Source organism: Hevea brasiliensis, chromosome 3 (assembly GCF_030052815.1).
Source record: "Hevea brasiliensis isolate MT/VB/25A 57/8 chromosome 3, ASM3005281v1, whole genome shotgun sequence".
Classification (NCBI taxonomy): Eukaryota; Viridiplantae; Streptophyta; class Magnoliopsida; order Malpighiales; family Euphorbiaceae; genus Hevea; species Hevea brasiliensis.
The window spans coordinates 10,994,524-11,019,077 of NC_079495.1; the positions used below are offsets into that span (position 1 = coordinate 10,994,524).

General features: G+C 32.7%; 1 protein-coding gene across 2 annotated transcripts in view; it reads right to left on the minus strand.

Moving 5' to 3' along the window:
- The window catches only part of LOC110673582 (insulin-degrading enzyme-like 1, peroxisomal), a 75,864-nt gene extending 51,807 nt beyond the window's left edge, over nt 1–24,057 (minus strand). The window contains exons 1-13 of one of the 2 annotated variants that reach the window (XM_058143855.1): nt 23,808–24,057; nt 23,604–23,679; nt 19,719–19,786; nt 18,468–18,559; nt 18,290–18,363; nt 18,135–18,178; nt 17,170–17,221; nt 15,544–15,666; nt 15,342–15,454; nt 15,042–15,204; nt 10,331–10,423; nt 10,023–10,108; nt 9,459–9,545 (exon numbers count right to left, since the gene is read on the minus strand). In XM_058143855.1, the coding sequence (XP_057999838.1) occupies nt 9,459–9,545; nt 10,023–10,108; nt 10,331–10,423; nt 15,042–15,204; nt 15,342–15,454; nt 15,544–15,666; nt 17,170–17,221; nt 18,135–18,178; nt 18,290–18,363; nt 18,468–18,559; nt 19,719–19,786; nt 23,604–23,679; nt 23,808–23,927 (1,191 nt within the window). In that variant the 5' untranslated portion in view covers nt 23,928–24,057. The remainder of the gene's footprint in view (nt 1–9,458; nt 9,546–10,022; nt 10,109–10,330; nt 10,424–15,041; nt 15,205–15,341; nt 15,455–15,543; nt 15,667–17,169; nt 17,222–18,134; nt 18,179–18,289; nt 18,364–18,467; nt 18,560–19,718; nt 19,787–23,603; nt 23,680–23,807) is intronic. The other variant, XM_058143856.1, reaches the window with a different exon arrangement.
- Between the last annotated feature and the right edge of the window lie 497 nt (nt 24,058–24,554).

The window sequence follows — 24,554 nt, forward strand, 5'->3', positions numbered from 1 at the left end:
ACATTGGTTGGACAGTATATATTAAGAGATCATCCTCCTCCCCCTGACTTTTATACACAGATGATTGAGGAAAAAATGGAGTGGACTCAAAAAATGTGACATCTGCAGAAACAAGATAACGATTAAGAGTAAGAGAGAAACAGCAGTACCCTTTTTGCAGCCGGGAGTACCCAAGGAAGACACATTTGAGATACTTTGGATTCAATTTATTAACCTGTGGACGAACACCACGCACAAAACAGGTACAACAAAAAATACGGGGTTCAACAGAGAACAAAGATTTTGTAGGAAACAAAACACTATAAGGAATATCCCCATTAAGGACAGAAGACAGCATACGATTGATAAAAAAGCATGCCGTAGAAACTGCATCCGCACAAAAGTGTTTAGAAACTTTCATCTGAAAAAGAAGAGCACGAGTTACCTCAAGAAGATGCCGATTTTTTCTTTCGGCCAACCCATTTTGGGATGGGGTATCCACACAGGAAGATTGATGAAGAATGCCATTTTGTGTCATATAAGACTGAAATTGTGCTGAAAAGCATTCTTTGACATTGTCACTTCTTAATATGCGCACAGAAATATTAAATTGAGTTTTGATTTCATTACAAAAGGCACAAAAAATAGAAAACAACTTAGAACGATTCTTCATTAAATATAATCAGGTAACACGAGAGTAATCATCAACAAAAGTAATAAAATAATGAAATCCAATTTTAGAAGTAACAGAACAAGGACCCCAAACATCAGAATGAACTAACTCAAAAGGGGATAAGCCCGTTTATTGACTCTAGACATAGAAAGCAAACGATGATGTTCTACAAACTAACACGACTCACATTCTAGTACTGATAAAGACTGAAACTGAGGACACAGCTTCTTCACGGTAGACAAAGAAGGATGGCCCAATCTACAATGAGCTTCAAGAGGTATTAAGGTACTGGAGCAAACAAGCGACCACGGTACATGATTTTTCAGAATGTATAGACCACCTGACTCACGTCCTCTACTAATAATCTGCTTCATCGTAAGATCTTGAAACAAACACTGATCAGGAAAAAAGAAAACAGAACAATTTAAGGTACGAGTAAGTTTAATAACAGAAAGTAGATTAAAAGAGAATTTTAGTAGACATAAAACAAATGACAGAAATTGGCGAAGTCGGGTTCGCAGTTCCAGAATCCATAACATAAGAAGTAGAACCATCAGCTAAAGTAACAGTAGAGGAAGTGAGATTAGACTGAAAAGCAGATAGAAGACTAAAATTACATGTCATGTGATCTGTCGCACCAGAATCAATAACCCATTTGGATGAGGAAGACACAAGGCATGTAGTGGATTTTCTTGACTCAGCGATTGCAGTGACAGGGGAACTGGTAGGCTTTAGAGATGCCTGATACTGGGAAAACTGTGCAAAATCCTCTGCAGATACCAAAATAGTTCTCTCAGAGGAAGATACTGTAGAATCCTCTGCTGCCATATTTGCCATCTGTGATCGCTGATTTTTCCTCTGAAGTTGCGGACAATTATATTTTGTATGGCTAAGCTCATGGCAATGATAACAAATGACTCCTCTTGAGTCCTAATTAGAACTAGCCTCTCAATTACGCTGATGACTTCTATTGTCTGTAATTCCTCCTCTACTTCCTCTTCTATTATCCTGTTGTCCATTTAGATTACGGCTAATAAGAGCACTACTGGCAGGCTGTGAAGATTAGGTACTCTCTGTATGAAGGATCCGTGTGAATGTTTCATGCAAAGAGGAAATCTCAGAACTGAAGAGAATCTGAAATTTAGCAGTCTCATACTCTGAAGGAAGGCCTGCAAGAAAACTCATAACAGCCAGTTGCTCCCGTTGGACCTGCTGAACTTTCACATCAGGACTAAAAGGCAATAATACATTATGTTCCTCATATACCCGTTTAAAATCCATAAAATAAGCCATGAGAAACTTATCCTCTTTCTCAGCACGGTAGAATGCCTTGCAAACATCATAAATACAGGAGATATTCCCTTTACCAGAATACTGAAAATCTAAGTAATCCATTAATTCCTTAACAAATTCATAGTGATTAATTAAACTAATTACCTCACTGTGAATCGAGTTCCGAAGCTGCAAAAACAACCGAGCATCCTCTTTTAGCCAAGTTTGTCGTGTATCATCCGCAGGTGGATCTTTAGTAAGGTGATCATCCTTATCAATGCTACGCAAATAGACCCTAACAGTCTTACTCCACTTCAGGTAATTCGAACCATTAAGTTTGTGTTCCGTTATCTTAGTCATCACCGGAATCACATCAGAAATAACATTCTTATTGTCTGCCATTTGTTGAGACAAAGAAAACTAACCGAAACGCTAATCTAAAGTGCTTACAGCAGCAAAATAACCCAAAATCACAAATCAAGCAAATACCGAAATAGGATCTGAGAGCCAAACCTCAGAAGTCTTTAAATGGTGTACTGGATTAGGCAACAACACACAATGGTGGAATGAGGGGGTTGAGGCGACGCCGGCGATGTTGATCGGAGTCAAAACAGCCGACCGGCGGCCAAGGTCTCTCCAAAGCTGGGTGGTGAGAACAAATAGTCATCCTAGATAGATGACCTGATCTGATACCATGTAGAAAGAGATGATTCTCCTTAATTTCAATTAATCTGTACATGGGTATATATATAAAATTGATTCCTATAATTGTGTTCTACTAATTAGGAAGAGATCCTAAATAAGAAATCTTAAATAGGAATACAGAATACAGAATATACAGAGAAATAATATAGTGATTGACTTTCCATAACAAGAGCCAAGGAACCTGAGCACAAGACCATCAAAGTCTTTCGAAAATAGCTCTCCTTCAAGTAACACGTAGTTCAAAGCCTGTATTTTGATGTGATGGGCACCTTGATTTAAGGGCCTTCCAAGTACCTTTTCAACAGAGTCCTCTTGTCATCTATAACAACCAGTTAGTATTAAACAAGTCAATTGGTAAACCCCTCTCCTCAATAGATGGATGTTTTATCTTTCTAACCAAGATCATTTTATGAGTCAGCTTACCTAGGACATCTTCAAGTTAGAAGGTAATTGGGCCAGTTCATTTGCTTCCCAATTGGCTTCCTTAGGAACATGTGTGAAGGATACTTCTCTGAAACAATCCAGAAGCTGGACTGCTATTACAAAGTACAGAGTTAGGAAGAAGCTGTCGCACTTTTACTCCACTACCAATTGTTTAATGACTAGTTGCAAATCACTCATGATATATACTTCCCTTGCCCCCAATTCTCTGAGAATCTTCAAGCCAATAATTAGTGCTTCATATTCAATTTGGTTGTTAGTGTATTGGAATTTCAAATTGAAAGATACTGTCATCTTAATCCCTATAGGTGAAGTGACTATAACCCCAGTGCTCGATGACATCTCTATTCTGGAACCATAGACTTCATGGTACCTTCTCGACATTGAAGATGTTCAAGTCCTGCCCAACTGGCTCCACCACCTCCAAGCAAGAGTGGTCTGCCAGAAAATCTGCAAGCACCTGTCTTTTCATAGCTTTCAGAGGGAAGTAAACTAAAGTAAATTCTGATAACGCCAATAACCATTTTTCAATCCAACTAGTGATTAATGGTTTAAACAACATATATTTCATCAAGTCATTTTGAGAAACAACATATACACTGGATCCAATTAAGTAATGCCTTAATTTCACACTAGAGAAATACAAGGCTAAACAATGCTTTTGTATAGGAGAGTACCTAATCTCTATGTCTGTAAGATTTCGACCGAGGTAGTACACTGCCTGCTCATGACACATCTGATTATCCTGTGCCAACAGATAATCGATAAAGTCAAAAGCTGCAAATAAATAAATTTTCAATGGATCACGTCCTCTGGGTGGAGCTAGCACCAAGCAGACAAGTGAGGTATTCCTTGATTTTATTGAAAGCCTGCTAGCGCTTTTTTTTTTTCTACTTGAACTCACTTTCCTGCCCGAGTTTTAAGAAATCAAAAAATTCTTTTGCCTTCCCTGCAAGGTTAGAGATAAATTGTCTTAAATAATTTACCTGCCCTAGGAATCTCTACAATTGTTTCTTCATCTATGGTGTTTGGCTTCTTGGATTGCTTTGGTTTTATTCTAATCAACCTCAATTCCTCTCTGATGCACTAAGAATCCCAAGAAATTTCCAGCTTTAACCCTAAATGCACACTTGAGGGGATTATTTTTTAGCTGGGGTTGTCTCATCCTCTGAAAACTTTTTCTCAAGTGCTCCAAGTTATCATCTACCTTCTTAGACTTCATCACTATGTCGTCGATGTACAACTACATAAAGTGTCCCAACATGTCGTGGAAGATTGCATTCATGGCCCTTTACTATGTAGCCCTAGCATTCTTCGCCGAAAGGCATGACCAATCATTCAAATGTTCCAATGGAACCATGACATCTGAAGGCGGCTTTGGGCACATACTCTAGTGCAATGAAATTCTGATTGTAGCTTGAGAAATCATTGAGGAAGAATAATAATTCATTTTTAGCAACAACATCAACAAGCATGTCCACTATTGGCATCACATACATGTCTTTTGAAGTTGTGACGTTCAAATCCCTAAAATCAATATATACACACAACTTTCCATTTTTCTTAACAGGTACGATACTAGAAAACCATTGACTATACCTAGATGGTCTGATGAAACTCGCTTTCAACAGTTTCTCAATCTTTCTTTCACCTTCAGGACCACCTTCCTTGACATTCTTCTGGGTGCTTAATGGTGTGGCATGTACTCTGGCTGAATAGGCAACTTATTTTGCTTCTTTGTAAGCCTGGCATCTTATCATAATTCCACGCAAAAAAATTCTTGTATTCATGCAAAAGTAAAATTATTTCCTATTTTAAGTCACTCCTCAACAAAGAACTAATACAAGTTACCCGTGGCTCCTCAGGTGAACCAAAATTGACTTCCTCAAGACGATCCTACACTCCAATTAGCACGTCATCCAATTTTGTAGGTGCAGGCTCCAAGTCTTGAGCTGTATTTCCTCTGACCCGTCTTCCTTTGGTTTCTCCTCGTAGATGATCTCAGCACCCTCAGCTTCCAAGGTCTCATCTATTTCCATTTTGTTAAGGAGTTATTGCATCTGTATCTTGGATATGGTAGCTGCACCTACCGCCATTTCCTTTTGTGTATACCTGTCACTCATTAATGAAGCTCTTTTAGCATGGGCTCTATCATCAGCCAATTATAAGACACGATTGCAAGCAAATTGTTGTTTTCCTCCATTGGTTATCCTATCTCCACCTTCTGTGTCTTTTCTCCAGGGTGGCAAGTTTGGTAGCCATGGTGCATTTTGCACAAAGAACTTGGCTTCCTTCAGGGGAGTTGCAAACTGATGCCTCCCGAGCCTTTTGGCGAGGTTTCTTCTTTAAAAACTGAATAGGACTCATGTCAATATCATAGTATGGGCTTTTATTGCATCAGAATGAGTTAGAAATGATTTAGCATTCGACCATACCACCTCACATCATTTTCCTTTCCAAAATAGCAAAAACTAGTGAAGTGAGGATGGAATACACCAATTTGCATGTATCTAATTCCTACCTAAAAGTGCTTGATAATTTGTAGTAAAGCGCACTATAAAGAAAGCAATAATTGAAGACTTACTACTCACAGTTATCTCTACTGACAAAACACCGAGAGTCTTGGAAATTTCTCAAGTGAATGCGGATAATAAGACATCAGTGGTTATGAGATCCTCCTCTGATTCCCCAAGTGCTATCAGCATTCTAAGTGGCATTATGTTCACTGTCGATCCATTGTCAATGAGTACCCTAAAAGTAGGCCGACCATTAATGTGGGTCGTAATCTACAAAGGTCATAGATACTTGGTCATCCTTTCTGAAGGCTTGTCATCACTCTCTTCTTTGGTTCCGTTGGACTAGTAAACTGGATGGTAACTTCGCTACACACCTTAGCACCCAAAGGACTTGTCGTTTCCTTTGACTCCTTGGGTACCTCCACTACTACTCTCTGAAAATCAGTAGGCACAACCAAAAAAACAACACTAAAATCAGCAAGTAAAGTTTTACCTTTTTCCTTTTGATTGGGTACCTCCTCTGAACTCCCCACTAACTCTGAGTCTTCTGTTGCTTTTCTGTTGAACTTGCTCTTCTATAAGGCTGATCTTTCTCTTCTTCTTTCTGTCTCCTTTCAATAGCTCTTTGCCTTTGAAGCCTCCTTTTTTGCGTGCAGGTCAGCGGCTGGGAAAATTTAGGATGCACACCAATTGCCATTGTCTATCTAGTTCAGCTAAGAGTGGTTCCACGAATCTAGGCTGACTTCTCTGAAACCTTACTACAGGTTCTGTAGGTGCAGTATGTTCAGCCCTTCTGGGGAAACAACCTGACTAGTGACTAGTTCCCATGTTGAGTTTCCTGTAAGATCCTTTGTATGTCTGTTTCGGAAATATCCAAGTAGCAGATAATAATACACCTGCCTCCTGGGCGGTCCTCTAGGAATTTTAGGGATTGCGTGGCAAGCCTTTGAATCTTTTGACCATCTTAGTTTGAACCTGTAGTTTTCTCAATTCATTGATGACTCCCTAAGGTCCACAATGGTTGTATTGATAGACAGTACAGGAGGAAATAGGTCTTCATCAATTAACATGGATTCTTTCTTCTCAGGAAGTTTCAAGACACCCTTGTTGATATGATCTTGGATCACTACACTGAGGGCCTAGTATCTATTGGTGTTATGATTCCAGGAATCATGGTATTTGCAAAGTCTCTCCCTTTCATCTCCTTCTTGATTGGAAGCTTGTGACTAGTAGGGAGATTAATGAATTTCTCCTTCAGCAGAAAATCAAATATCTCCTCAATCTTACCCGTATCAAAGGCATACTAAGGAGGTGTAACTGAGGTCAACTGAGTTTTCCTTGGAGGAGTCATCTTAGTTAGGGTACCTAAAATAGGACACACAAAAGCACCAGGGGTAACTATATTAGTCATAGCAAGTTCGTGATTATTTACCTCCTGATAATATGTACCCATCATCGTCCTCCTCTAGTGCAATTCATCTATCAATAACTCTTCATATTCAACAACTTTAGCAGCCAGTTATAGAAGTCCCTAAACTCTATTCTATGGAACTTCTTCCGAAGCTTGATATCTAGCCCTTGTCAGGCAATTTTGACATACTCTATTTGAAGAAGAAACATTTTGCACTTATTCCTCATTTTCTTGAATTGAGCAATAAAGGCATCTGCTAATTCTTCACTCCTTTGAGTCATTCTAGAAAGCTCGGCTACACACACCTTAGATTTAGCTCAGAAGAATTCAGTGTGGAACACCCTTTCTATCTCATGTTAAGAAAAAATAAAATTTGTCAAAAGAGTTGAATACCAAGTGAAACAGCTTCGGTAAGTAAATTTGGAAACAGTCTCAGTTTGTGACTGAGAAAATTCTCATAATTTGCCAATTCCCCACATTGAATTGTGAATCTTGTAATGTGCTCCACAGTTAACTGTCCATCCTCTCTTGAAAAGACATTGCGGTAACCTTTTAGATATGGGTTCTCCTTGTCAAAAGCATCAGGATAAGGCTTGTGAAACTTAGGATGACCAATTTGTGTAAGGCTAGGCCTATACAGCTCCTGGATGGCATCCCTAACCACATCGATATTCACTGCAGAGCGATTAGAATTGTCGAAACCTAGACCACAGGTGCTAATATCTGGCGTACTAATGCAGTTGTTTGCTGTACCTACACCTTTGGTATGTTAGTTTCTCTGTGACTGTAGCCCCCTAGCAGAAAGCCATCTGTGGTGTCTGTACCTACTGAGGCATTAAAGCGGCTTGAGAACCTACAATTGCCTTTACATCATAAATACTCTAGTGAATCACAGGGTTAATGTTACTGAGAACCTGAGCAGGAGCACCAGTTCTACAGCTGAGGCAGCTGATCTGCACTGATGCTCTGGATTGGCTAACCATCGACTCATTCATCCTATGGGGTGGCTAGTAACTTTCCTCATTTTAGACTCAGCCTCCATCAGTGCCATTCTAGGGAGTTCATGGTAAAGATTGCTCCCCGAATTTCCTAGCACTCCTGGATGCCGAATGAAATTCCTCTGTCCTAGAAGTTTGGTCATCAGGAAGTAGCGCAGAAATTGAGATGTTATATTCCTCAAAAATAAGTTGTGCACTTAATTGATGAGATTTCTTCACTCATGAATTGATGCCTTTTATCAAAGTATTTGTGATGGTTGATATTAGTTTTTCCATATCAAAACCATTATTAACTGTTTCACCCCCTTCCTGGACTAGATTAGCAAACAAAGTAAGCACAATCTCCATTGCATATGGAATCTGGACTTCTTCTCCTTGCAATGGCCACCTTTCATACCATTCCACCATGATTGGAACCTGCACGTTTAGACCGACGGCAATAAGATTTCCCTCCGTGTCTTGAGACCCAGTGGTTTCTTTGCTTTTGGTTTTCGGAGGCATAATGTTGCTTAAAAAAACAATGGTTTTGAATGCTGAAATGACACCTTAGTCCCACTGGGCGTGCCAAAAATTGTTTCCTTAGAAAACAATTTAGCTAGCCAACAGTTTGAGAAAGTGCAAGCGTGCTAGATACTGAGTGTATCAATTGTGCGCTTTCTGACTTTTACAAAATGGTTGCAGGAATTTCACTAAACTGGATGTAATTTTGTCAAAATATCACACATATCAAACAATAAAGTAAAAGAAAATTGTATAGATTGTTTGGAAATTGAGTACAAAGCTTGGAAATAAAATGAAAGGCTTCAAAAATTAAAAGACAGATAAAATGAAGATAGACTGCTGGAGTCTATTGTTATTGTTTGATTGATTGGTTGGTTGGGCCTTTTCCCATTGCCTTGTGGTGAATATTTATAATAGTATCTAATTGTCCTCGAAAGAATCTAGAACCGGCACCTTCTCACGCTGTATGTCCCGTAATTGCTATCCATTACTCTGAGTGTCAACTGCTTAGTAATCTCCTTTTTGGTAGGTAAACTCCATCACGTTCCAGTAACTCATTATAACTTCCCATAAGTTAATTAACTTCCTCCTAATAAATATTTGATAACCTCCCAAAAATAATTAATAATACTTATTTCAAGCCTCATAATTAAATTAATACAACTAAATTAATTAAATTAATTTTATAAAAAAACAAATTTAATTAATTATAGGCCTAAAAATAATTAATTAGCTAGTCTAATTATTTTTGGTGCAAACGCAAGTCCATCTAAGATTGATTGTAAATGATTCTCTCTTCCTACATTCTTTTTAACAAAGCAATATTTGTATAATACAAGCTTCACTACAAAACTTTTACAAGCTTTTAGAAATGTATCAAGCAGTTGAACAAAATGGAAAATTTTTCATACTTTTTGTTCCACCAAAAATGAAATATGTATACACATGCACAAGCAACATACCTGCATATTTGATGCAATTTCAATTGCATAATAGATTGGAGAGATTTTGTCTTGATAATGAAAATTTGTCTCACAAATACCAGCAAGCTTCATCAATTCAACAAAATTATTCAGAATATTAATAAAAATTGGAAAGGTAACATTTCTCACCAAATATGCAAGGTACATAACAATTTTCATAACAATATATATATATATATATATATATATATATATAGTGCTAATAATTTGTAAATCAAACCGTAACCTAGCAATAAACATTATTTTACGCAAATAACCAGAAAGACCATGTGCTAAATCATGCAAAAAAAAAGTCCTAGTTTCTCATTTTCCCCTCTTCATTTTAAGCAAACTTTACAGTCTCAATAACATTGTATAACATTAATAATAAAAATTTAAATGCTCATGCTTTATGTTGAAGATCATCTGTGTATATAGAGTGCTTATGGAAGAACAAATAAGTACATAACAATTCCATGAAAAGCAAATGTTTCATAATATTCAACAACAGTAAAGAGCATCAATCTTTGCATTTTCACTTATTATGCGCATTTTGTTCCATACCTCATCGAATATCCATTTGCGAACACCAGATTCTTGTAAAAGGTGAATGTATTTGAACAACAAAGCTACAACATCTTGCATGTGTTCTGCATAAAGAAATGCAACATTTGGACCAGGAAATACATAAATCCCAATTTTCAAACACAAAGGACTTTGTCCAACTTAAAAAAAAAAAAAATATATATATATATATATATATATATATATAAAGCTAAGAATAGTGACAGTCAATCTAGATATTTTATGGCTTACAAGCATATCAAACAATTAAAAGAGGAAATAATAATTAAAAAAAAAAAAAAACTAACCATGACCATCATCAGTAAGATCAATTGTCACTTTGAAGAAAGAAAACTCCCGATTTTGACCATCTTCATTTGCATACAAACTTGTAGCCCATCCTGCAATATTTTTTGGTTCATTAAAAGAAACTAAAACTAATAGGATTACTATTGCCAATAATCCATGCAAACCAATTGACATGAATATAACAAAGCATCTTATGCAAATTTTGTTACTTCACCGTGCCTCATCTAACTATAAGCAAGTCTTTCCAAATATCAACGCATCATAATCTATGCATTTTGTTTTCTCAACCAACAAGGGCCACTCATAACTTATTTAGTTTTCTATTTAAATAATGATAACATTCATTTCATAGTAGCAAGTGAAGTGATAGCCACATTACTAAAGTTAGTGGTGGAAGTAGGATTTAAACTTTGTTGGTAAACACCTATTTATTAAAGGTTCTAGGCACACCAAGGTGCCAAGGGTCTTGGAGCCAAGGTGCCAGGAGCACATCTGAGTAAGGCAAGGTACAAAAATTGAAAAAAAAAATCATTAAAAATCAAATAAATGAGAATATTTCATCAAATTTTAAATAGCATAAAACTAAACATGATAATAAGAGATAGCATGCCCTGCTTGACTTGATTTTAAATTTTATATATTTTCCACTCATTTGATTTTAAATTTTGCAAGAATAAATGAAATGGCTTAATTTTCCTGATAAATCTAGTGGAATGGAGTTGTTGAAAAGAAATTATATTGTATTCATTGTAATTTATTTTCCTTAAATAATAAAAATCAAAATGAAAAAGTTAATAACATTTTTTTTCTCATTTTATTTACATAAGGTATACAATTTGTTGATTAAAAGAATTACTTTGGTAATATAGTTGTGCATTTAACTTAAATTAAAAATATATTTGTGTTGCCAATTTTATTTTTATTAAATAAGCTATCTGATTTATATTAAAAATATATTTAAAAAAATATAGATTTATATTTAATGGCCATTGGTTAAGGATGATCTGTGAAGAAAAGTGTTAGAATTATGACTCAAAATCCTAATAGGATTTAGAGAGAGATCTTTTCCTAATTTGAGTGGGAGAAATATTTCTCAATAAGATGGAGGAATATTTTCTATAATGAGTAGAACTCTTATTTTAGTGTTATTCCTAAATTGAGTAAAACTCCTAATCAGATAAAGATTGGGAGAATTAACACTATAAATAGGAAAATAATGGAAAAGATTATTTGATTTTTGCCCATTGAAGAGAGTGGCTTTCAGCTCATAGAGTGAAGCTATCACCCACTGTAGAGAGGGGCTTCGCCAATTACTGTGGATTTGGCTTTGCCCATTGATGAGGGGCTTTTGCCTATTGCAGTGAAGAGAGGCTTCGGCCTAAAGTGGGGTAAGGACATAGAATTCAAGAGAAAGATATTCTTGTCCATTGGTGAGAGGACTCTTGCCCATATAATTGAAGACACCCTTTGTGGTGTAGTATTGTAATAGTAATTATATTGGGTTATGTCTAGAGGAGGATGAGATAACTAACTAATGTATTTGCTATGAGCAGTGATGTAGTATGGGTTATCTTGGGTGTAATTGGGTTGATGGTTAATATAGCTATGAGCTTATAATGATGATTTATTATTGTTGATAGTGAAAGATGGCATGCCTGTGAATGTAGCCCTATGTTGAGAGGGTGAATCACGTAAATATTAGTGTTTTATGTATTTGCTTTGTTTCTTTATAGTTTATATGCTTCTGCAGTGCATAACAAATTGGTATCAGAGCATGGGGATGATCTTGGTGAGTTTGGTTGAAGGTGGAGCTGCTGCGACATGTAGAAAATCGCACATGCAATAATAGTGATAGTGGAGAGTTGAAATTGAGGTGGAACTCTTGATGCAAAATCAAGATGGTTGATAACGTGAAAATTTTTTGAAGAATGAAGCAAGTTACACCCAAGATGAAGATTGAATAATTGATGATTTGAAGGGTTCAAGCTCAAGCATGGAGATTTGATGATTTGATGACACCCAAGAATTTGAGTTATACAATAGTTGATGGATTTTGAGTCAAGGTGAAGATTGTTAGAATTATGACTTAAAATCTTAATAGAATTTGGAGAGAGATCTTTTCCTAATTTAAGTGAGAGAAATATTCCTCAATAGCATGGAGGAATATTTCCTATAACGAGTAGAACTCTTATTTTAATGTTATTCCTAAATTGAGTAGGACTCCTAATCAGATAAGGATTGAGGGAATTAACACTATAAATAGGAGAATGATGAAAAAGATTATTTGGCTTTTACCTATTGAAGAGAGTGGCTTTCAGCTCATTGAGTGAGGCTGTCACCCATTGTAGAGAGGGGCTTTGCCAATTGTTGTGAATTTGGCTCTGCTAATTGTTGTGAATTTGGCTCTGCCCATTGATGAGGGGCTTTTGCCCATTGCAGTGAAGAGAGGCTTCAGCCTATGGTGGAGTAAGGACACAGAATTCAAGAGAAAGGATTCTTGTCCATTGGTGAGAGGTTTGTTGCCATGTAGTTGAAGACATCCTTTGTGGTGTAGTATTGTAATAGTAAATATATTGGGTTATATCTAGAGGAGGATGAGATAACTAATGTATTTGCTATGAACAGTGATGATTTAGTATGGGTTATCTTGAGTGTAATTGGGTTGATGGGTAGTATAGTTATGAGCTTGTAATGATGATTTATTATTGTTGATAGTGGAAGATGGCATGCATGTGGATGTAGTCCTATGTTGAGAGGGCAAACCACGTAAATATTGGTGTTTTGTATGTTTGCTTTGTTTCTTTGCAGTTTACATGCTTCCGCGGTGCACAACAAAAAAGAAGACCCCAAGGGCAAAAGTTTAAATTAAACATTTCTAGAAATTTCTTCCAAACTAACTTGTTGACACCTATTACCTATTTATACACACGCGTATTCATTACAGACCTAGTTCTCTTTTAACATTTTATCAATCTATGTTTTTTTTCCCCCTTAGTCTCTAGCTAAAGAGCTATTTAGTCGGGGCTGCTACTCTAGTTCTCAGCTGTGACGCAATGGGTATAAAAACAAAGGGATATGCCATGGCTTTAAATCACAATCATGGTGGAGGGTAACTGAAACGAATCTGTAATGGCTGTAACATAACAGTAACGACCTATTGCTATACAAATTTTTTTGAAAAATTTGTAAAGTTCATAAAACGAATAAATATTCATAAATATAATTAAAATTAAGATACAAAACTAAATAATAAGTATAAACATATCAAATGAAGACATTAAATCCATTCTTATATATCATTAGTATTTTTTAGTTTAAAACCAAAATAAATAAGTAGATAGTAAACAATTAATCTTATTACCACCAAAATGAACATCCAGGAAGTTACTATTTAATTTATGAAAATTAATTTTAAGAGTTAATTTTATGATCATTTATTTTCCTAAAATTTATCTTGCCAAAGTCTAAATTTACACTTAACAAATATTATTAAATTCTTAAACTTTCTTTGATATTATTTTGTAATTATTTATGTATTTACCCAAAAATGATTGAAAAAATAACTAAAAATTAGAAAAAAAAATAATAACTCACCATTTCCTCTCATTCACTTAAAAACTACCTTGATTATTTGATGATCTATGCTTTGAGCTCAAAAATTAGTAAATAAATGAATAGTTACTTAATGATTGGATCACTTTAACTCCCTTTGCCTCGGGATAACGACCATTATCTTTAAACAACGACCATAACAACCTTTACAATTACAATTTTAAAAATTCGTTAAATAATGGTGATAACAGTAACAGGAAGCTAAAAGTCCTTTAAATAACGAGGGTTACATTGTTATTTAAAATCATGGTTTGCAGCACTTTTATAAGCCTTTGCTGGCCTCAACCGAGCATGCCTAGGCGCACCTGGTGCCTTGCCGTACCTCATTGTGCTTGGCAGCGCCCAAATGTGATAACCCGCCTTTTCCTACATTAGGCGATGCCGTCTTCACCCCTTGCAGCTCGAGCCTTAGATGCACCTTTAATAAATGAGGGAAAACCTTTTGTATGTGTTTTTGAAAAGTAAAAGTTATGCTCTAGTTGATTTTTATGGATATTTAGCATGGTTTTAAATAATGATTGTTATGTAATGTGACGATCGTTATTTATAGATTTTGAATTCCCCCATTACCATTACACTTATTATATATGGGCAAAAAAAAAATGCATGAGCAACGACCATTATGCCTGTTACTTAATAGTAAAGACCGATATTCACTATTGAGTAACAATAATGGCCGTTACTCATATGGGATTTCTTTTATAGTTCAAGGAAGGTAGGCAGTTCATTTCAACCTTTTGGTTTTGGTTTCTAGGAGTTTCCTTTTCTATTTCTCACTCTCTCAACTTCCTCTAAAATTTTCCATCTTTTAACAAATCTTTCAATTCTTGAGCTAAAATCAACGATTAGTGAAGGTTTACTTGAAGCGAATGAGAGCAATTTACATCCATATTTTGCAAAGCGTGAGTTATTTGGCTTTTTTTTTTCTTTGCTTATTTGTTGAAAAAAATGAAGTTATGCCAGATTGCTTATTAAAATTATGCTTTATGTTTGGGTTAGTTCTTTACTATCTATATAGTTATTATGCTTGATGGCAAGTGAAAAAAAAAAAAAAAACAGTTAATAGGCTAAAGCATAGATAGGATAAGTAAAACCCACCCAATGATTTCAAGATGGAAAACAAAGATCCTTCTCCTTCATGGCCAATAAGATGACTTAGATAGTTGCATGGTCCTTCCTTGTAGTGAAGAATACTTGGAGTTATAGGCCATACAATTCTCAATTTGTGACCTTGTTCTATTGGGACAGCTTTAACAAGTATCTGAAATTAATGCAATACTGAATGCATGAATAGAAAATAGTCTCTTGAAGGTCTAAACATTTCATTTTATGCATCTCTTTTCCGACTTGTACAATGTTTACTTACATAGCATGGAAACATAATAGTACTAGGCGTACCTGTAAGTGTTTAGATGTGCATGGTTGACCAGGAAAAGAAATATAATCTCGATTATTGCTTCTAATTTCTTGAAATTTGTCCTCAACAATGCTTTGAATTGCATTAAGGTTTTCTAAAAAATCTCCAAAACAAAGCAATATCACATTTTCATGAATAAAAGTAAGCCAAACATAATAATATAAGGTGGACTTATTTACTAACCTTTTGCATATATCACCAGATGCATGAGGTTGGCAGAATAATTTTCTTCATAAAATTTGATAAGCTCATGTCTTGTATCCAAGCCCTTTGCTTTTGGTTGAACTTCCAAAGTTTCCCAATTCCCTGTGCATTGAAAAAGGCTGGGCACTTTTCAGCGTATGTCATGAGATTAGACTTGGTATTGATTAAAGAAATTTAGCTTCATTTCAGCTTATTTCACAAAATTGGTGTAGGACTTTAGGTTCTCACACTACAAACACTTAGGTTACATTTGTTAAAACGTAATATAATGTAATGTAATCAACTATGTAATGGAATCAAAATTGTAATATAATGCAATGTATTAAGTATTAGATTACTTTATTTGGAATAACAAGAATGTAATATAATGACCATTACACATATATGTCAATGAAATATAACAAATTAATAATAATATTTTATTAGATATTATTTTAATTTTAAATTATTAATATTTTCACTATTACTACTACCACTACCACCACCAAGTAGCTAAGTGGTGACAATAATAGCTAAGTAGTGGTGGTAATCCTGATGGTAGCAATGACGATATTTAGGTGGCGGTGGTAATGGTAGTAATAGGGAGATGACAGAAGTGGGGGTAGGGGCAACTGTGACAAAGTGGTTGTGGGTGATAATGTTGGCGGTAGCAACGACAGTGGTTAGGTGGTGATGATAGTGGTAAGGTGGTGGTGGTTGAGTGGTGGTGGTAGTATCAAAGGTAACTGGATTGTTGCGGTGGTAATGTTGATGATAAATAATAAATAAATAAATAATAAGTAATTATGCTTACATCCATTTTTATATGTAATAATGATTACATTATTTAATGTGTAATTGATTATATTAGGTAATTGTTATTCTATTAAATTAATTTTTTTTTCTTTTTTTTTTCTGTTGCTAAACAAAGTAATCAAATATATAATGTAATCACGATTACATTATATCTTTGATTACGTCATACCAAACATGACCTTATTTCAATATAAATATCAAATATGCCTATGAAGGCTACAACCTTCTATAGAGAAATAAAAATAGAAAGATACTAAACATGAATAAAGCATATGCCTTTGTACAAGTGGTTTAAAAAAAGGGAAAACTAATGGAATGTGATTTGTCACCTTGCCTCCTTTATAATTGTTCTTTTCAATAATGTATCAGTTTCAAAGTTTAAAAGGAAACACCATTAGCAAGAAGCGATTATTCAATACCTAATTCAAGCAACAATGATTAAAGAAAACCTCGACTAGTGGCATAGGTGGAAGAGAGATGAAGCAAAATGGAAAGTACCTTAGATGGGAATGTTGTTTGTCGCTAAAGAAGCAGGGTTTTCATCATCAAAGCACAAAGGTTGTATAAATGTAAAAGTATAATATCTTTTTGATTGTAAAGCACTATTAGCACATTTAGGGCAACGTTCTCCAAATAAGCAAAAACTCGTTTTGCGTGAAAGGCAAATCAAGCAAGAATCAGCATTATATTTCACAAATGGGGGTATCCATAACTGAGGATAGAGGCAGGCCTAATTACAAAACACCATACACAAATAAAAGGCCGTTTATAAAAATGCTTCAAAGCAAAGTACATATGTTATTTGCTGACCTGTACCAAATTTATGATATGGGTGTTTTTCATCACTGAGATGTTTCTGAAGCTGCATATGATAGAACAGTTTCAAGCAGAAAAATCAGCATGTTTTTGAGATAACTAGTAAAAATACTTCTCATAAACATCATAGTTCTTCAGACATCAAAATTTCCACATTTACAAAAGAATATAGTCTATAACTATATATCAATAATCTAGTTATGTCCTAGATTGTAATAGTTCGAAATATTAAATTTTGATCCTACTTTACCTCTTCACTCATGTAATATGCCTATGAAGAAAAGCATATAGTAAACTTAGACACCTAATTGATACCAGTAATGAAAGAGTTGGAATACCTCCTCTTGCACTACTTGAGTGATGTAGAACAAATTTTAATTAATTTCCCAAGATAGTTGTGATGAAATAGAACTTTTGAAATTAGAATTTTAAAACTTTAAAATATATGTGAAAGGAATGTAAGTGTTAAAAGCCCCACATTGGAAAGAAACAATAAGTTAAAAGGGTATATAAGGGTGGAAGACCAACTATCAAATTGATTAGTTTTAATCTTTTCGCAATGGTTGGTCTAAGCCTGAGTATCTCTATTCCACACTTCATGGGGCAACAGATATATTGCAAATTGAAAAATTGAGTGACTTTATGGTAAAAGGATGATTCCAAAGCAGTAGATATAACTTTCACAAATTACTGAAATAAGATCTAAATGACAGCACTACCTTAAGAATACAAAATAATAATAAGAGCAACTTTCTAGGCTTGCAATGTGAAAAAAACAAAGATTTAGTAGGAAATGGATCCACACAGCAGAACCCAACTAGTTTGGGAATAAGATTTAGTTCATGTGAATCCTCTTGGCCAAATCCTTATATTCATTACATCTATCTTAAGGCATTTACTTTATTAATGGAGGCATCACAATCACAAATGGCTTAAGTGGCAAGAAAATTTGTTGATACCTGGGGCATTCTCCAACCATCAGACAATAAATTTTTCTCATTCTCTGTATGAGAGGGAGAGAGAGATTAATTGCCAATAGTAACTTTATTATTTAAAAAAGTAAACAAGAGATACTTAAGAAAACAGGGTGGGGACACTCCTAAAAACAACTAACCTGAATCAACAGCTTTAATTTCCCTCATGGTTGCATCAGCTGACAACAATGGTCCAAGAAAGAATTGTGCAAACCTGAATGGTAATCAGAAGTGAAAAGCCATGCTCATAAACATTATGATGAACACTTAAAAAAGCTACCATCTAGCAGAAAAGGAAAAGCAGCATCTAGGATTTACCTGTCCAAAGCCTCCTCAAAACAATCACTATTAACTTCAAAATGGTAGTTGGTGTGCTCATAAGATGTATATGCATTGTACTGGCCTCCATTCTATTACATAACAAGAAAAACACATGAAGAGCATAGTTTAGCTAACATAAGCAATCTTATCAGGGCATCTTATCAAGTTACAAAATGGTAGCGATTCATGGTTATCTTTTCCTTTCAAGGATAATTAAGCATTTTAAGGTAAAGACTTGGTGTCAACTATAGTTGGGGGAAGTGTGAATCACACTAGAGGTTATTCATATCACCCTTCTCAGAGGAGTTCCACACATCTCCCTATAAAATAAGAAGTAAAGTGCAAATACGAATTTGAGACGTAACACTATGGAAAATTAAACAAAACCATGTCAACTCTCCAACAAGGAGCATGAATAAAGACTTCGATGTGAAAAGATAGACAAGAAAAATTGTCCTCCTCAATAGTAATAAAGCATCTCTTCATGTCACACATCATCAAATAAGAAACAAAAAGAGTGGTAGAGAGAACCTAAGCCCAAAATCACCTTCTACTTAACAATACTAGTGAGATATGAACAAATATCACATGTTGCTTGACCTTCAAACACAACACTATCACAAAACATGAAATGTTTCCATTTCATATGGATCAATATGAAGAAGTATCAAAAGATATGCAAAGGCTTTGTTCACTTAATATACATGCAAATAATAATGGCATTAGTTGCTCCATTAAAACCATTGCGAAAGAATATTTACTCGGTAAAGACCCTTCATTTTAATAATATAAGTTCCAGATGGAGTAACATGACCAACCTTAATAGAATTTAAAAAGAAAAACCTAAAAACATAAAGAGCCAAAAGTATACTGCATTTTGAAATATCCACTCTTCCCTAGGCAAGCCAAGATAAGAGTTATAGTCAACAAATCTCTCTATTTTGTCTCACTCCCTTAAAGATCTTTTAACTTGAACAATTCTTACATGGCTTCATGCCAAACACCTTATATCAAACATGGCTTACATATTTTTATGCGAATGATTTTTTGATGTTGGAATAACAACCAAGGTACCTTGGGCCTTATTTCTTCTTTTAGGGATAACCAAATACTTATAATCCCAATGTGAACAATTAAATTTAACTCAACTATGGGATTATGATGCCAAATAGAAAATTATATTTTCATATACATATGTAACACAACAATGCGTAGAGTAAAAACCTTATTAGAGAATAAGTAATGTACCTCCAAAATGTACTCCGAATAACTACCCTCCATTGGATATTTTTCACTAGCATAAAACAACATATGTTCTGCAATACAAATATTACGTGAGAACATTAAAAGACATTTACCAAACTTGTAGAGATAGACATTAAATAGAAATTACATTGAGTATAAGTAGGACACTTCCTAAGCTATTGCCAACTAGATCAAAGTTAACTTAGTCGGTATCACGTGTTAGAACATAGGCCATATCCAAAATAAATAAATAAAAATCCAAGTTATTCTTTTGACTCCCTTGATCATAAGCAATTAAGCATTCAAGTTTCAACTATAATCAAGATACCTATGTCTTCTTTCTTCCTTTTATGGATCCAAGGGCTTTATTAATCAAAAGAAATTGTGCATTTCATGCTTCGGAGTTTTTTTATCTTCCTTTGAAACTTTTTACATTTCCTTGCTTACTACTTCTCACTCTCTTAGATGGACTACAACAATTCCATCAGTTGAGAGAGAGAGAGAGAGAGAGAGAGAGAGTTAAACATTAGGGATGAGTAAAATTCAATTTAAAAATGAATTACCAAAGAAATGAATTTTAGTTGATTTTATTCATTTTCTAGTAACTTGGGTTCATTTTGGTTTTCACTTTTAAACACTATATATATGTATGTATTAGACTCCCAAAATCAAATAAACCAACTAAATTGAATTATATTATTTTGATTTGGTTAGTTCAGTGTTAGAAATTTTTTAAACTAAATAAATTAAATTGACTGGATGCTTATTTACAAATATATTGAATGAAATATTTAATAATTGAATACGTATGTAATTAGAAATTAAATTTCTTCAAAACAAACTTTATGACATTTACTTTAAATAGATAAACAACAAATATTTACTTTCTATAAAATACAAACTCATGTTGATTGAATTTTTGAAATTTTAAGATATTAATTTTGTACATAATTATTACATGAACAACAACAACTAAGCCTTGTTGTTATGTGTATGAAATATAAAATAAAATATATGATTATTAGAATCTAATTATGTATGAAAAATAATGTTATTTTATCAATAATGGAAAGAATTTTCTAAAATACGTTTTATTTATTATGAAATTTCATATAAAATCATAAAAAAATATCTTTTGAAGCCTAAAAGCATGTGAAATTTGTTGCACAAGATTTAGAGTAACATTCAATATGCGAATTTTAATTTTTTTTTAATATAAAATTTGAAATTTAAATAAATAAATAAAGATTTTTATTTTTGTATATATTAAACAATACTATTATACTTTGAATTTTTTATTAACAATAATTATATTTTCGATTAGTAACAAATTTCAATTTTTTAAAATAAAATTTATTTTTTTATAGTTTTGGATTTCACAGAATCACTAAAAAAAATTACTACTTTAATACATGTTGAATTAATTTTTTCAAAAATTTTAAAAATTAAAAATTTTTAAATTTTCATATTAATAAATTTGATATTAGCTCAAATTTTTTACTATTAACTATTTTTTAATTACACAAATTTTGATATTAAAAAATTAAAATAGAGACAAATTTCTTTAAAATTATACGTCAAAAACGTCTAAAATTTGTACAAATTCACTAAATTAAGTTATTAAAAAATCTTAGAAATTTATTGAAATGTCACAATAATAGAAATAGCGAGAGTACACATCAAAATATATATTTGTTTTATCTAAAAAGTAAAGAATTAAATTGGAATTTCTAACTGTTATTCTTTAGAATATGGCTGATTAAAAAAACTCTCAATATCAAAGGCATATTTAGGTAAGAAATCTTTTATTCATTTCAAGCTATAATCTTTATTTTATTTTCCATTTAATGAAAGAGAAATGGATTTAATTTTATTTTTTAGAAAAAATATTGGACTGCAAAGACCATTATAACCTCATTTCTTTTTGAAATTTTAAGCGTCATGCTTAAAAATGGCAATGATAGAATTGGCAAAAATCACCACACCCAAATCCGTCTCAAACCCGATTAAATTTATTCTTAATTACCTGAACTCATCTCAAAACCGATTATTATTATCTGAAAAATACTCAAACCAATTTAATTTTGTATATTTTAATTAATAATCTATATAAAAATTATTTTTTATTAATAATTTATATTTTAAAAGTTTAATAATTTCATAAAATATTTAAATTTTATTTTATTTAAATAAAATATATAAAAATTGATAAATATTATTATAAAAAAACATAAATTTTACATTTAATTAAGTATACATATTAAAGGGTTTGGCTAACAGATACCCAACATGCAAAATTTGAACCTGTCACAGGTATTATTTTTTAAATATAAATCTGTCTCAAATCTGATTATATACTATCAAAATTTATCTTATTAAAATTCAATCGGATCGAATACTAGTAAAAATTCTACCCGTTCCCTATCCACCCCTGCGAGCATCATAAACTCCCATAGGTTATGGCCCATATACTAAGCTAAGATTAGCTATCACTTTTTTTTTTTTTTTTTGTACTTCTATTTTGAAAATATAGAATACGTTTCACAATTTATTACTAAATATTTGATTGGGTATGATGATTTGCAAACTGAATAGCATTATATTTGATAAATTTGCAGAATAAGCATATTAACTTTGTCTACTAATAAGACAATATGATTCGTTGCTTTATATTCTAATATTTCAAATAACTAGTTTAATATAAATTTTAATTAATGAGCATTCATAATATTATTTATGTTGTATCAATTTTTAATATATGCATGTGTTTGTGTTTATTCAAGTATCATAAGAGTAAGTACTGTACACTAAAATTTAGATTACTATATTTAACATTGATGGAAAACTTTCAAGGCATACAAATATAGGAGGGAATGTTGAAATTTTTGAAAATTTGTTAAAAAAAATACACAATCATCAATGAAATAGTACAAAAATGTGATAAATGTATAAATTGATTGAATTATATAATATCTAAAAGATTTTAATTGTTATGATTTGGTTTGCATTTTAGATATTTTTTTTAAGGTGCAAATTAATTATTACTAAGCCCGGAGAGCATGAATGAAATATTTTGTAAAGTATGTGGTCGTAGCGGAGACATCAAGCATATAGGCTCAAGTCTGAATTAAAATTTCAAAAATTTTGAAACATTGTAACTTATCCTTTCATAATATTAAAATTTTTTCTCGTGTCTTATCAGTGAATATAAACTTTATAATTGAGCCATATAAATCTTACATTCATTTTTTCTTTCTTCTTTATATAATGTTGTGTGTATGTCTTGTATTTTTGTGTCATTCATATATTTATGTATGTAAAGTACATGTATATTTTTGGTCAATATAGCAGCCACAAATTAATTTTCTATATAAATATAATAATGTTAATTAAAATATTAAAAATGTAAAATTATATATATATATATTTTGTTATTTAATACAAAAATTTGCACATTAAAAAAAATAATTATCATGTGCAAAGCACGTGAGCAAAGAAAAAGAAAAGGCCAGTAGACCACTTCCCTTTAGGAGCCCATGCACTATTAGTTGGGTGCAGGTAAAAATTACTTATCAAACATAAATTAAATTAGTGAAAAAACGCAAGCGTATAAACTTCACCTTATATAAAAACGAACATGATAATTTTTATATAAAATATTTAAATTGAAAATCATAAATAATTAATTAATATATATAATTAAAATAATAATTAAATAAATATATAAATCTTAATATTAATATTTAATTTAATATTCATTTAACTTATTTTTTTATTTAAAAGTTATCGGACACGTTAGTAGGCCTAGCATAAATCCAATCATGCACGGTAAGCGTAGCAATTTCCATTTTTTAATGGAGTGGACGGAAAAAGGAGATTGAAGTATACCGAGAAAGTGGGCGAGTCCTTCGAGGCCGACGGGGTCGCTGGAGTAGCCTACACCAACATCCATGGAAGCAGCACTCTGAACTTAAGAGAGAGAGAGAGAGAGAGAGAGAGAGAGAGAGAGGTGTTATCATCGATTGAACTACCAAATATAAAAGATAAAAGAAAACAATTAATCCGTATAAGAGAGGCTGATGATGAATTTGCCTTATCGGTATCGGGATCGCTGATGAGGAGCACTTCAAGAGAATTCTTAAGAACGATCCTCCTATACTCTCTCTTGTCAGTATGCGGTTTCACTATCTCCACCTCCACCTCCGTCGCCATTCTGGTCCCTACAATTTGTTTTTCAGAGAGCGGAGAAGAGAGAGGTTTGGAGAGAGAGAGGGAGAAAAACAGAGTAAACGTAAGTCTTTGCTGTGGAAGTCTTATTATGAAGACACGAAGCAAAAGCTTAGCAATGATGTAAACAGAGTTTGGTTCGCTTTCCTTTATTATTTTTTCTTCTTTTTTTTTTTTCCGCATGAGACGGCGACTTTGACCATGAAGATAATTTCTGATGACGTTTATTATAAGGGATAATTACTATAAAAATTACTATTTAAATTTTATATTTTATTTTTATTAAATTATTTAATTTTTATGATAAGTTTTTCGTTATTTATATTATTTAAATTATTATTTAATTTTTTTATTTTAAAAATTTTAATTGATTAATTTTTATATTTTAAAAATAATATTATTAATTTTTTATTTTTAATAAAATTAATTAATTAATTCATAAATTTTAAAAATATAATATTTTAAAAAATATATTATTAAATAAAAATAAAAATTTTATTATGGGAAGACTACCTCTAAATTTATATTTTTTTTAATTTTTAATTATTTTGATATTATTTTTATGTCTCTTTTATTAAAAAAATAAATTTTCTTAATTATTTAAAAATTTAA